The sequence below is a fragment of the Meleagris gallopavo genome, chromosome 2 (assembly GCF_000146605.3).
Source record: "Meleagris gallopavo isolate NT-WF06-2002-E0010 breed Aviagen turkey brand Nicholas breeding stock chromosome 2, Turkey_5.1, whole genome shotgun sequence".
Lineage (NCBI taxonomy): Eukaryota > Metazoa > Chordata > Aves > Galliformes > Phasianidae > Meleagris > Meleagris gallopavo.
Genome location: NC_015012.2, coordinates 78321263 through 78335322, shown reverse-complemented (window position 1 = coordinate 78335322; position 14060 = coordinate 78321263). Strand labels below are relative to the sequence as shown.

At 39.6% G+C, this 14060-nt stretch overlaps 1 protein-coding gene across 1 annotated transcript in view; it reads left to right on the top strand.

Moving 5' to 3' along the window:
* Window positions 1–4051: 4051 nt before the first annotated feature.
* Window positions 4052–14060, top strand: part of SH3BGRL2 (SH3 domain binding glutamate rich protein like 2) — a 25724-nt gene continuing 15715 nt past the window's right edge. Inside the window, exons 1-2 of the mRNA XM_010707701.2 lie at window positions 4052–4105; window positions 7686–7871. Coding sequence (XP_010706003.1) covers window positions 4067–4105; window positions 7686–7871 — 225 coding nt within the window. The 5' untranslated portion in view covers window positions 4052–4066. The remainder of the gene's footprint in view (window positions 4106–7685; window positions 7872–14060) is intronic.

Sequence of the window (14060 nt, the reverse complement as noted above, 5' to 3'; positions counted from 1 at the left end):
AAAAGAAGGGAAAAAAGAAGCAATTGTTTGTTTTCATCTTAAAAGTCTGGGTGATAAACATATTGCATAACAGGAAGAGTAAATGAATTTGTTAGCGGACTCTTTTGTGTGTTTTTTAAAGCAAAAACTTTTATTTTTCTTTGCAGAATTTGAGTATTATAATTGAGTGTTATAATTTCTAGGCCATTCTGGGCATGAGTTGTAATGATAACATCCTCATTTTGTTATTCTGCTGTTAAGGGAGAAATAGGTATTTTGTTTTTACTGTAGCAGTATTGGACTTCTGTGCAACAAACTACTCCCTGCTTTACCTACTGGGGGAGACTGTGAGATTCAAACATCAGTTTTCTACTCTGCATTATAGGGTTGAGGACTGAGTTTACTGTAGTTCCAAACTTGGCAGTTCTTATCTACCTTGCTGAACTGGGACTTTACTGGGAAGAAAGGATACCCTTCAGAATCTACCTACAGAAACTAAAAAAAATAAGCATATGAATAAACATGATATAATGTGAAGGTCAGAGAACAGCTTACATTTTGTTAGGAGGCAAACTCTCCTATCAGTAAAGAGAGGTGAATGAGTAAGGGTTTCAGTTGTCATGTTTATGTGTACATTTTGAAAAGGAAGATAGATGTTACTAAGTTGGAAGGGTTTCTTTCACAATGCAAAAAACTTGCTGTAAACATGCCAATTTGACAAAAGAGAATAGCACAGAAGGAGTTTAGTGTAGAATACTAAACAGGAGTTCCAAATTATTCTCTGGCAACTTTGAGAGATGTCTGTTGGAAAAGTGCATGAAAATAGCACTTTCGTTTTAATCAGACTCTTGAATCACTGAAACATATGGTAAACCATGAACAGAAACGTCTATATCTTGAAAGAAGTTAGCTGCCAGCCATGGTTTGAAGTGTTAGTATTTTGAAATGAGTTATTCTAGTCCTGCAGGATGGTTCCTTCAGGAGGATAGAACTGACAACATGCTTTATGAATCCCTAAAACCTTGCAGGCTGCTCACAGATCCATAGAATTGTTAAAGTTGGAAAAGACTGCTGTGACCATCAGGTCTAACCATCAGCCTATCCCCGCCATGCTCACTAACCACTCATGGTGTCTTCTGTTCTGTGCTGGTCACCAGGGCCCCAGGGTCATTGGAACTTCTGAGGTCTGGCTCAGCTCCTGTTGCAAAGTTTCCAGGTCTTGCTTTGTATTAGCCATTTTTTATTTTCACAAGCAATGCTATTTTTTGGTTTTGCATTGATGCAATAGGATATGACTTCATGTAATTAACTGGAAGATAGATCCAGCTGATGAGAAGTAATGAGCCAAGATTTGGGTCTTGTAGCATCTGGTTTCATTGGCTCTGTCACAGATTCACATGTATGTAGATTTTCAATGCTGCAGAAACACATTACTCCTACTGCAAGCAGAAAATGATGATAGAATCAGTTACTTCATTCATGTACATCACTGACAAGTCTTGTTTCCTCAAACAAAAGAAATCAAAAGAAGTAGACTTGGGAGTGACTTGAACGGCTTTCCATGTAACATGCAGCTGAAAGGTACTCTGCATGGTGGTGCTGATAGTTGATATTTCTGAAGAACCTTCCATTATTTATTTATTTATTTATTTATTTCCTTGGTCTTTCTCCTTTCTGTTTGGTCTCAATCTGTCTCTGCTTCTCTATTACAGACCCACTGAAATAAGGAACCCCCCACAGCAAACGCTCACCTTCAATTGTTTTGAAGACTCCTTTGTGTTACTTGAGCAGGGAATAAAATTTTCTTACAAATTGTCCTAAATAAGAAACTTTCCCCTTCAACTTGTAGTAGAAACATTTCTACGCAAGACCAGGCTGGATGTGGCTCTGGGTAGCCTGGTCTAGTGGTTGGCAACTCTGCATGTAGCAGGGGGGTTGAAACTAGATGATCGTTGTGGTCCTTTTCAATCCAGGCCTATGATTTTATGTTACAATTCTATAATTTAAATGCATTTTATCACAGTTCAACATGTAACAATATGAAGATGAGGCTAGCAGGCATTGGGCATGGAGCAAATGTTACTGTCTTCTATTTTTTTTACAGAAATAACTAAATATGTTTTCTTTTGCTGACTGCTTGTAGTTGAACCCTGGTTCAACTGTAATTGCATTTTGGAAATATTGGACTCTTTCAGAGGTAGCCTACTATGTATTGTGCAGAGGTAAAGGTATGCAGATTGCCTCACAAAGCAGTGTCACAGCAGCTCCCAGGGTTCTGCTGACTGATTTTACTTTAAGCTGAGCAGATTGTCCTCCCAGCTTCATAAGTATTTCATATGGTATGTCCTTAATTATGCCTCTGTATGCAAGTGGCTGATTGCTGCTAGTGTAGCCCTGGGCACTGCAGGCTGCGTGTGGCTGCTGCTCAGGGACTGCTCTATTTATTTTCAGCCTGAAATGTTCTGGGGTCAATTTTTAGGATTTTGAAATATGAATATATAGCTTTTCTTTAAGATGAAGTTTTGAGCTACGTGGGGGTCTGTTCCGAGGAGACTCTTCTATCATGTAACGCAGTAGTGGCTTTGGCTGTTAGCCACTTATGTAAGTATTCCCACCAGCAAAGAAATACTGACTTTCTATTTTTTTTTTTTTTCCTACCCTCCTCCATCAAGGCACAGTTTCTCCTCTCCTTTTTCCCCGTGTATGTGGCTGAGCTCTATTTTCCTGTGCCAAGAACAGTGAATTAATCATATGAATCTTTGTGTCACAGCCCTGCCATCTCTCTGCAATAAAAATTGCCAGGGCCACTTGTGCTCTTCAGCCAGGCAGAGAAAGAGATGTTCAGCAGAAGGTTAGTTGCTGCATGTTGCAAATATAATGGAACTGTCAGGGTCTGCATGTTAGTCTCAGAGTGTGTGAGATGACACTGGCAATTCGCAGTGCAACAATCCCTTTGGGTATATTCTTGTGACTTAAAAAGGCAATGGCTCCACATCTGGTATTTTCAGCTGTGGCAGTGAGCTGGATTGCGTATTTGTGTTACAAAATACTGCTTTTTCAGTTTGTGTTTCAGGGACATGCTGCTTGTCATGCTCAGCTTCTGCTGAGTCTTCTTGGGGTGTGGTTTTGCTACTGATAAAGACTGAGCAGATGGTGGTAAAGACCTGACTGCCTCTCCCTCCCTTGTCTCACTGGTTCCTGCATTACGCTGCTGCAGGGGAAGCTGTAGGAACTGCATGATAGGAGGGAGCAATGTTGCACCACCTCCATGACAGCCAACAGTGAGATCTGCTTAGCTGTGTCATTGTGCTGCATGCTGAAGGTGCCCCTGCCCAATACATTGCATTCCATTCTCAGCTGAGTCAATGAGGGGATAGTGTGACTGCTGCAGCACTGGGGTAAGGGCATGGATCAGGAAAGACTGACCAGGTTTGAGAAGGAAAGGAACAGCAGGACCACCTCTGCCTTGAGATAATAAGGTCTCAATGGATGCATTTTGGCTTTTTAATTGTCAGACTTCTAAAGTGCATTTGTGGTCTCTCATCTAATTTTGCTGAATTTCTGGGCCATTCTGGGCATGATTTGTGATGATAACATCCTCATTTTGTTATTCTGCTGTTAAGGGAGAAGTAGGTATTTTGTTTTTACTGGACGTCACTGTTCAGGTTAGCTGGGAGATGGTTAAGCAGTGACCTGAGCTCATTAAAGTTGTGTGGGAAACAGTAATCTTATAGTAAAAGAGTCTTTTCAGTCTAACAGAAAAAATATGGAAGTGTAAGTGGCTGAAATCTATAGGTGAGGTGAATTCTGAATTGAAGCAGGCAGGGATTTTAAGCAAAGACAGTTAACTTCGGGAACAATTTAAAAAACATTGCAGATTCTCTGTCATTTACAGTTCAGGAATGGAGCTTAGGGGAAAACAATTTGCAAGAAACTTCCTACTCCGAAGAGAAATTAATTCTGGGATGCTAAAGGTCAGACCAGATAATCCCGATGGTCCCGTCTGGCCTGAGAATGCCTCTGAAGCATTTCTGCAAATCAGACTGTGGTGTAGTTTCCTGTACCTGCTGCACATCAGCATGAAGAAATGAAAGCGAGGGGAGAAGACCTGTATATATTAGCTGAGGTGGGCTTTTTTTTTTTTGGTAAATTGAGCTACTGAACTAGTGATTAACTCATTTCAACTCTGTATATCAGAATGCACAGTTTATTATTGCTGTTTTTTAATCCACCTAAGCAAACTGTCTCCAATGCTAGGATAAATGGAGACATCTTTGAGTGTTTCTTTCCTGTCTTATATTTGTGAATAGAAATGTAAATTAAAAGCAAGACTAAATCCATGAAAACAGAAGTTCAGACTACAATCATCCGTAGATGATTTAGAACATGCAGGACAGCCATTGGATTATCATAGCAGACTGTTAGCTTAGAATTTTCTCCACCGTGCTGGAGAGAACATCATGTAAATAGACACTGATTTTGTTTCATAATCAGAGTTGCTGCCTAACAAGAAGATATGATAGTGCCTATTCCTGTTTGCGCTTATGGTTAATAAAAATTTCATGACTACAAGGGAATTAAAAAAACAAATCTGTGTTTAATTGCATGCTTTGAGATGAGATGCATAGGATGCCTATAGAAGCTGGAGTCTCATGGAATATAGAATGAAGTGTGGAGGAGTTTGAGACTTCATAGGGGGTGTTTATTTTCATGGTTTATCTTTCAGCATCTTCTGATACTTTAAAATGTATCAAAAGCAAAATATTTTGGTGCTAAGGCACTCTGTTATGTAAGGATAAAAATGCTTTCACAAATTGTTGCATAAATAGCCATAAACTAAGGTTTTGTGATCATGGTATTTCTGATTGTATGAACACTTTTTTCAGGATCCTTTAAGTTGCATTGAGTCCTGGAAAGCCAGGAAGAAGCAAGGTGCAAAGCTTAGTTGCGTGAAGAGGACTAAAGCATGCACCTAATTTGTCACCTGAGGTTGCATTCATCTTCCCTGGGCTTTGGGCAGGAGATCAGGTCCTCTGTGTAGGCTAGTGAGGAGGAATTGACATTGCCCTTTGGGGCATGTTGGCCTGCTGAGGGCTTCATTTGGTTGAATGCTAGAGGTTTTTTTAGCTTGGAGTAATCACAAACTAGAACTACAGGCAGGATTGTGAGGCTGACGCATGCCTGAGGCACAGATCCAGTTGTATGGGAAGACAAAGATCCTGTGGTTTTCTTGGGGAACAATCAGCTGGTTTCAGTTGTCACAGATGCTCTGAGCATCAATCTTAAACAACAAGGCATAATTTAATAGGATTTTTAATGTAAGCATTTCTCTTGCTTCAGTTTACAAACTTCAATCAAATCACTTGGAGGAGGAGATGATGTTGCCTCTCTGCCTAAAATTTTTCAAGGCATTTTGTTTCAATTTACACAGCTGGCACATCCACAGCTGATAACTCCTGCAGATGTCGTGTGCAGAATTGCAAATCTTCTGGCTCAAAACCCCCCACCAATTTATTTCCCTTCAACATCTTAATTAGTTTTATAAAAATTAAAGGGAGAGATTAGGAAGTGTGTGATTGTGGGAGAATTCTCATGGTGTGAAGGGTAAAATGTGAGGGAACTGCTTAAAACTGAGCTGCAGTTCACTTTATAACGTACTGGAAGACAGCAGACGAAATAATTACATATACAGCAGAATGTGGCTTGGGCATGGAGAGCTTTGCCCAAGGCTGCCTTAGTCTCACAAACAGCTTATAGAGTGACTTGAATGTCACAGCATGCCAGGGATTGTCCTCACTGTGCAGTCAGTGCACGCCACTCTGAGAAGTGCAGGTCTGAAAGACTTGGTGAGGGCATGCTGCTGTGCATTGGGATGCTGCTCTGTCATTTGCTGGCTAGTCCAACCTGTGAAGGTGATGAATGCCATAGAGGCAGAATTCAAGTTGGTTTTTGCAGTATTTCATTGTAAACAAATGACATCTCCACATGTTTCTTTAGGTATCTTATTTCTATTTTAATAAATGCTTAGTAATCACCATTAAAATAAAATAAATCCGACTTTGGTCTTCTCTTGAAACTTTGTTCCTACATTGACCATAAATTTCCTTATCACAATTTTTAGGGAGGCAATAGAAGCCAAGTTTTAGTGCCAGCAGTGATGACGATGCAGTAACTTACCTGTTACTGATATGGTATTACTTTCATGCAACTTTTGGAGCTGCCTTCTGTATGAAAAAGTGATTCTTTTATGGTATGCCTAAAAACTAGTGCAGCTTCTGTAAGAAAGAGAGAAAAAAACACCACCACCAACAAAAAAACCCAACAGCTACAAACCCACTTAGAAAGGCAGTAATCATTCAAGACTTTTGTATTTCTCGTTTGTTGAGATGGCTACTCTCTTAGTTCAAATGAGCAATGAGAGCATCACTGTTATCTCCAAAAGATGTGTGATTTTGTGCTATGTTTAGCTGGATGCAATGGGCTGTGTGACAAGAGCAGCTAGCACGTGCACTTTAAAAATCCTGATTTCCATATAGTATTTGGGTCATATGATGCCCGCAGGCATGATTCATCCACCTGGGCTTTATGCCAATCAGCAACTGTGTGGATACAACACTCCAGAAATACTGTAAAATTATTAAAGTGCTGTTTTTTCTTCAAATAATGCTGTTGATTATAGCTGTAAAAACACAGCATATAGCTTCCTTCTGAAGGAGATTGTTTCATTAAGTGCATGCAGAAAATACAAAATGAAGAGATTGCAGAGCAGGTTGAGACAAATGAGATAGCTAGTTTTCCTCAGCTCTGCAGACTTTCTTTTCAAAGATTGCTTTCTTGCTATCAAATCCTGTTTGAGGCAGAGATAGTCTTCACCTGATGGATCTGCTTGAAGCCCTGCGAGCTGTTAAGAGCTGACCTTAGCTGCAATGAGCTAAAAACTTTTGTTGTTTTGCCTCTATTAGGCTTTCATATAAAGATGATAATCTCTTTGGAGGGAATAAACCCCATATATTTAGTATGTACCTACTGCATTTTTTTGTGGTGAAATTAATTTTCAAGAAATGAAATCATGCTTATTTTTAGACACGTGCATTATGCAGATGGACACTCTTAATTAAAGATTCAATAAGCCTTGTTCAGGGAATCATGGAGCTGCATTTTTATAAGATACCTTAGTGTCTAGGAAAACAAATATGTGCACTAATGGTTTTTTTTTCCATGCCAACATGTCTACCTACCTCAATGGTCACCTATAGGAGTGGACTCTTCTCAGACTTGCCAGGTTGCTTACCTTACATTTCTATCTGCCTTTATGCTTCAAAAATGTAGCCCCCAGTGGTTTTGAAAACCAACTATATTTTTTAATTTCTACTTCTTGTTTTCATACACTTCATTTATTTATCTTTTTAAAGATTCATCAAAGAGTAAAGGCTGAAAATTCCACAGTGGAACTAGAGAGACAGCCTTCTGAAAATGGGATGAGGAGGTATAACTTTTGTCAACTTGTAAAGAAACAGCAGTGTTTAATGTCTATGAACTTAAAACTGAAAAAACAGAAATTTCCCTCTTTCTTCCTGAGTACTTGACTTTCTGTCATGTGGAAGTAGGACAGGAGAGAAGGAATGTACTCAGGTTTGTAAACATATCTGGGTTATGGTTGACTTGCTCTGATGTATTGTGTTTTTGTTTTTTTTCCTTTCATCTAGATAAAGAAGAGGCAACAAGATGTGGTGAGGTTTCTGGAAGCCAATCGCATAGAGTTTGAAGAAGTGGATATTACGATGTCAGAGGAGAAAAGACAGTGGATGTATAAAAATATTCCTGAGGACAGGCAGCCTGCACAAGGCAATCCATTGCCACCACAGATATTCAGTGATGATCGGTACTGTGGAGTAAGTAGCTGTTACAGTTGTCAACGGACAGTGTGGCTGTATACCTTAATACCTTAGCATGTTGGAATTATAGGATCGTGGGTTGGCTTGACTTGGAAAGGATCAAGTTCCAACCCTGCTGCTGTGGGCAGGATTGCCAACCACTAAATCAGGCACTGGAACATCTGGCCCGAGGCCCCTTCACCTGGTCATAGAGCAGCTGACTACAACACTCTGGTGCTTCAACCATCCAGACAATTCTTTATCCACTTAATAGTAAACCTTCAAATCCATACTTCTCTGATTTAGAGATAAGAACATAGAGTGGGACAACATCAAAGGCATTGTATACCCTCTTGGCCTTCTAAATAGGCAAAACTTGCTGTTGAGCTTCTTCAGTAGTACCTGGATTAATGTACAACCTGTTGGTGGTAAAGTTCATTTGTTAGAACACTGGAATCTGGTAGTTTCTGGCTTTGCTACTAGAGGGTAGCAAAAATACAGAAGGAAATCTTTGGTACCACAAATAAGAACATTGATTAGATCGGGTCATATTGTTATTAAAATTAAGCTCCCTCTGCGTTGCTGTTGTAGTGCAAATTTCATTTATGCTCAAAGAACCCTTGTAGTCTGAATCTCTAGGAAAAATGAATGCTATTTGCTGCTTGATTTTTAAAATAGTTTTATTTTTCCCTTAAGAAAAGTAACTTGACACTTTTTCTACTGAAAAACTAATAAGCTTGAGAGCTTGTGAATCTGACAACAAATTGATGGGTAGAGTGATTTCTCTGGTGGTGTGAGCTGCAATAACATCTCAGCTAGTGCAAGCTGAAGTGGTAGCCTTGGACTATTACATTAAGAATGGCACTATATATATTTTTTACTTCCCTACTTAGTCTGCAGCCCTGAGTCTTAGGCTCTCTTGTAGTCTGGGAAAACCTTCCCAGAACTTAGACTCTCCTTAGAACAAGATTTAAAAAGATCATAGCTCTGTCCTCTCTGCCTTGCTACATTCTTTTGTACTTCAACTGTATGACTTGTATATCCTTCAGGAGGCAGGTTTTAAAGTACTTACTGAACTGTCTGGTGGGAGACAGGAAGGCTTGATGTGCCACTCTTGATGCATCAAGAAGTGATTTTATTAGATTTGTATGTGAGTTCAGTAGGAGGATGAAACAGGAAAGTTTGTGTCTGGGTTGTAATAGTTGGACCAGGGTAAATGTGGATACAACGAGATGAAGAGGCATCCAAGCTAGTTCTAACTTACTCCCGTCTGACTCTATTGTAGTGCAAGTAAGCTGCTGCTGGCTGATGGATCATTCAGATCTGCTGAGAACCTGCACTGTGATGGCTAGCTTAATGCAGGAAGAGCACAAGAACTGATTCAGGATCCTCTGCAACAAGCAAATTACACAGAATAACAAAATTGCAGAGATTGGAAGGGTCCTCAAGAGATCTCTGAGTGCAACAACTCTCCTGCTAGTGCTGGTCCCCAGTAATAGGTTGCACAAGTTGGCATCTAGATGTCTTAAACATTGCATGTTTGTTTGGAACTTCTTATGTTCGAGTTTTAGGTCATTCCTATTGATACACACTGCTGGGAAGAGCCTGGCCTCATCCATTTGTCCCCCACCTCCCTTTTGATATTTATCAACATTAATCAGATTCCCTCTCAGTCCAAGATTGTCACCAAATTGTTTATGATTAGCAGCTAATTGGCTTTTTTGAAGCAAGATATTTAACATCCCTCTGATAGGTAAACAAGACCTCCTACCTCAGCTATTTAACTCATACCTTCCTACTTCAGGATATAAAATGTCCATTGAAGAAAATTATCTGGACATGGAAAGGATTTTGACACTTGTGTAGCAGTTCCTCACTTGTGGATATCATCATTTATATTGTTCAGTGTGATTTTAGTGAACTTGGGTAATGCAATGCTCTAAGCAGTTGTTTCATATTGATTCTGCATCTTTGCAGTTTTTCTTTATGGTATGTTTTAAAAAAGTCTTAGAAATTGCAGTTTGGAATTAGCGAGGCAGAAGATGTCATGCAACATGTGAGATGATCTTGTTAATCTGTCTGCTCAGCTGATAGCTCTTCTGGTTGAGCAGAGTTAATCTTCTTACTAGACCTCACTGGCTACATGAACCACTTCAAGGAGCAAATATGTTTGTTTGTTTGTTTGTTTTGTTTTGTTTTTTTTGTTTGTTTGTTTTTTATTTTATTTTTTTCCCAAAGCAACATATTTTCTGGGATGAAGGAAAAAGTATGTGCTGGATCTTCAAAGTTCATCATTTATCCTGCTAGTGTTAGTTAATGAAGTTCTCAGGTAATAGGAGAAGCAGAACATTAGGCAGGAAACAAAGGAGGTCAGTGCTAGAAAGGAGGTTATAATATTGTAGAAGTTAGATGAAATCAGCAAGCATTATACATCATGTCTCCTTTTTGATTTCCATAGTGAGGATTTTCATTGGTTAATCTTTACACAATATAAAACAACAACAAAATGCTACTGTATAATTTAAAAACTAAACTAAAAAATAACCACAAAAATTTCTGTTAATTCTGTTAAATTGAAGCTTATCATTCCTGATTTGTGTCCAGCCAGTTTCTAATCCACTATGCTCTATTAACCAACACTGTCTTTTTCTGTCCCTGCCAGTCCTATAGTCTCAGCATACGACCAGAAGCTACCTATGTACTGGTTCTGACTTGCACATTATCACTCACAATGCAGACCTAGAATACAGACTGATCAGATCCTTTGCTGTTTCCATAAAAATATGAGGGCTAGACAAGGAAAAGCAAAATATACTTTTGTTCACAGTTTCAAGAGGGATTCATGGGAGTATGACATAAGAACCTTGAGTACATGTCATGTTCATAGCCATACAGTTGTTTGGTTTTTTTTCTGTGAAAGGTCATTACTATTTGAAATAATCACTTTTCAGAATGCAACTGAAGTTTGTCTTCAGTGTTTCCAGTTAGTATCCCTGAAGTGTTGGTGTTGTCCATATGAACATGGGATAGCTGATATAGACAGGAAAAAGGTTTGAAAACCTCATCCCCCTCTCCTCCAAACAAACATGCAAAATACAGGAAGAGGGATCCTTCTGGCACTAACAGACAAATTCAAATGTTTTGAAGCATAAGTGAGACAGTGATATTTTCCTGAGCTAATGTAATTGCAGATATGATCATTAATCAGTCTTTTTCTTAATCTGACATCCACTCTCCAATTTTTTCAGTAAAAAGCTTTGCTAATGGGATATTCAAATAGGAACTTTTTTCAGTGAGAATCGTTTTTTATTTCCTGTGAGCAAGCTAGATAAGAGCTGAGAGCACACAATAACACAAATCATTTTACTGATAATCCAGTATATCTCATAGCAGTGACACTGTGATAATTTGGATATTTTTGTGACTCTACTATCTGTTGTTTCATCTTAGTTCACTCACCTCCCTTTCTACCCCTGGCCCCTCACACTTCCAGCCCAGGGCAAGTGAGTGTGGAATTGGAGGAACAAGAGTAAAAGAACTCATGGGTTGAGATAGAGACAGTGAGACAGTGTAATAGGTAAAGGAAAAGGGAGAGGATGGAACAAAAAAACAGTGGTGCAAATGTGATCACTCACAACCTTGAAAAAAGAATCAGTGCCAATCTAGTCTAAAAGTAATAGCTACCTTGTTTTATTGCTTGCTGGCATTCAGTATGTATTTGGGCAGTTTGGATCAGCTGTCCTAGCTGTGTATGCTCCCAACATGTTGCCCACCCCCAGCTTACCCACTGAGGGAGGTAAGAAGGGAGCACAATGAGAAATGGAAAAGGTTTTGCTGCTGTGCAAACACAGCAGAGCAATAGTAAAACACTGGTGTGTTATCAGGGCTATTTCAGTCACAGACCCAAACAACACCATAGTATGAAGACAATTCTATGCCAACCAGACCCAGTAAAATCTCTTTTTCTTATTCTGTACTATTTGTCACACATATCCAATACATTCTCAACACCCTCCTCCCCCCAAATATTTTTATGTATACTTAAGTATCATTCAGTTAGTCTACGGGCAATCCCCATCAGGTGTCCATTCAGTTCATTTTTCCATGACTTGGAATCCATCTGTTACAGTGGTCATCCAGGAGAGGGGTTGGGTTGGACTGTTGGGCATTAAAGCTAGCTCAGGTTTGGTCACTGGCCCACTTACCCAGTCCTTTACAAGGCTCACGCACCTTGCTACCCAGGGATTGATTTTCTCATGTCATGTTCCTGGACAGCATTTCCAACTGGCTACTTAATTTTATGTGAAGTCATCATCAGCTTCAGTGCATACAATAATACTTAGCAATTTGGTTACATAGGGGTACGAAAGAAACCGGAGGCCCATTGTGACGTGGGTGAGAGCATCTGCCCTGGAGGAGCAGAAGATTTCATTCTTCTTTCATGAAGTGGCTTCTGGACTAGAGGAGAAGGAGCTATTTGCCAGTTGTCTCCAGAAGGTGGTTCCCAGAGTACTGGGATGGTAGCAGTGCAGGGGCCACATACTAGATTAGGCTGGAGGCCAATTTTTTTTTATCATAACTCTCCCAGGCAAAGCAAAATTAAGTGATAACACTGCAAAAGCTGAAAGCAGCCATTAACAACCTTCACATTTGTACAGAAAGAAAAGGAAAAAGCAGTGGAGCAAGTGAGAGAGCAAACAAGAAACTTGTCTGAGAACAGACAAGTCAGCATTGTGATCAGCAGCAGTAAGAGCCTGCCAAGTAACAGCTAGGTAAAAAGTTTATTCTAGAACACTATTATCAAGTCTACTGTCTTGAACGCATCTTGAGTCCCTGTTCAAGTGCCAAAGCAGACTGCTATAGGTAAACCTCTGTCAATACCAAGCAACAGCACACTTGCTTGCTCATCTCACACTCCAAGCGTGTCAGGGGAGAGAATAGGAAGAGCAAAAGTGAGAAGAACTTGTAGATTAGGGGAGACACCTTAGTAAGTGAAGGAAAGGTGAAAAAAAAACAAATAATGCAAACGCAGTCACTCACCACATCCCAAAATCAGACCAATCTCCAGCAAGTCTCTGAACAATGGCTACCTTAGAAGACAACTCTCCCTGGTGTTTATTGCTGAGCACATATTTATATGGTATGGTATAATACCCAATGGCCAGCTCGGGGAGTTGTCTCAGCTGTGTCCCTTCCCAACTTTACTGCAGGAGGCAGTGGGGAGCAGAGTTAGAAACAAAGACTTTAATGCTGTGCAAGCACTGCTGGACAACAGCCAGAACATTGGTGCATTATCGAGGCCATACCCAAAGAAAACAAGAAATTAAAGACTGTAGTTCATTTTTTAAGTTTTCCTAACTCAATTATTTGCTTTCAAAGTTAAAGAAAAATTCAGTGCTCTATCTCTCATTGCATATTTCTCTAACAGCCAGATCAGTAAATTTGCTCATGAGTTATTCAGATTCTTATGTAAAGAACTGCTGATAGCATAGACTGTGGCACTAACAATTCAGTATCCTGCAGGTTAAAAACACTATTTAAAAAATGAATGGATAAATAATTACCCTGCTTAGTGTTATCTTTTTTGCACAAACACAGGAAAGTCCAGACAAATGGAGAGGTCATTGCAGACTGGTACATTTGGGGCAAATTCACAGGGGGACTATAATATGATGTCAAGAACTGAAATGCCTTAATTTTGGGCATGTGGCTTCTGGAGTGAGGTTTGTAGACCCTGAGCAGGGCTTTAGCTTCTTCACCTGATTGGTGAAGAGCCACAGCTACAGGAATCCAACCAGGATCAGCAGTAGCCAGAACACTGGGCATGGGGAATTCTTAATGTTGCAAGCCAGAAATACTGAAAAAGTGGTGTCTGAATTTAGTCCTGTGTCTCACACCTCCTTCTGTTCTCTAATATCTCCACAATTGAATTTGCAGTCTTGTTAATCTCAAAGTGAATCCTGGATTTGTTCTGGAGATTAGAAATCACCCATTTCCCAGTGAAGCTGCACTCTGATTTTAACCTTAAAAAGGTTCGAATTAGTGCTTTGAAACGGTGATAGTTTTCTACACAGAAAATCTGCCACTGATGTGAAATTGTCTGAAATTTAGGCTAACCAAAATTAAAAGGAAATCTGTTTCCAGGTGGGAGTTGTAGGGAAAATATTTACACAGCAGACTGACTCTTCTTTCTCTTTTTCTTTCTTT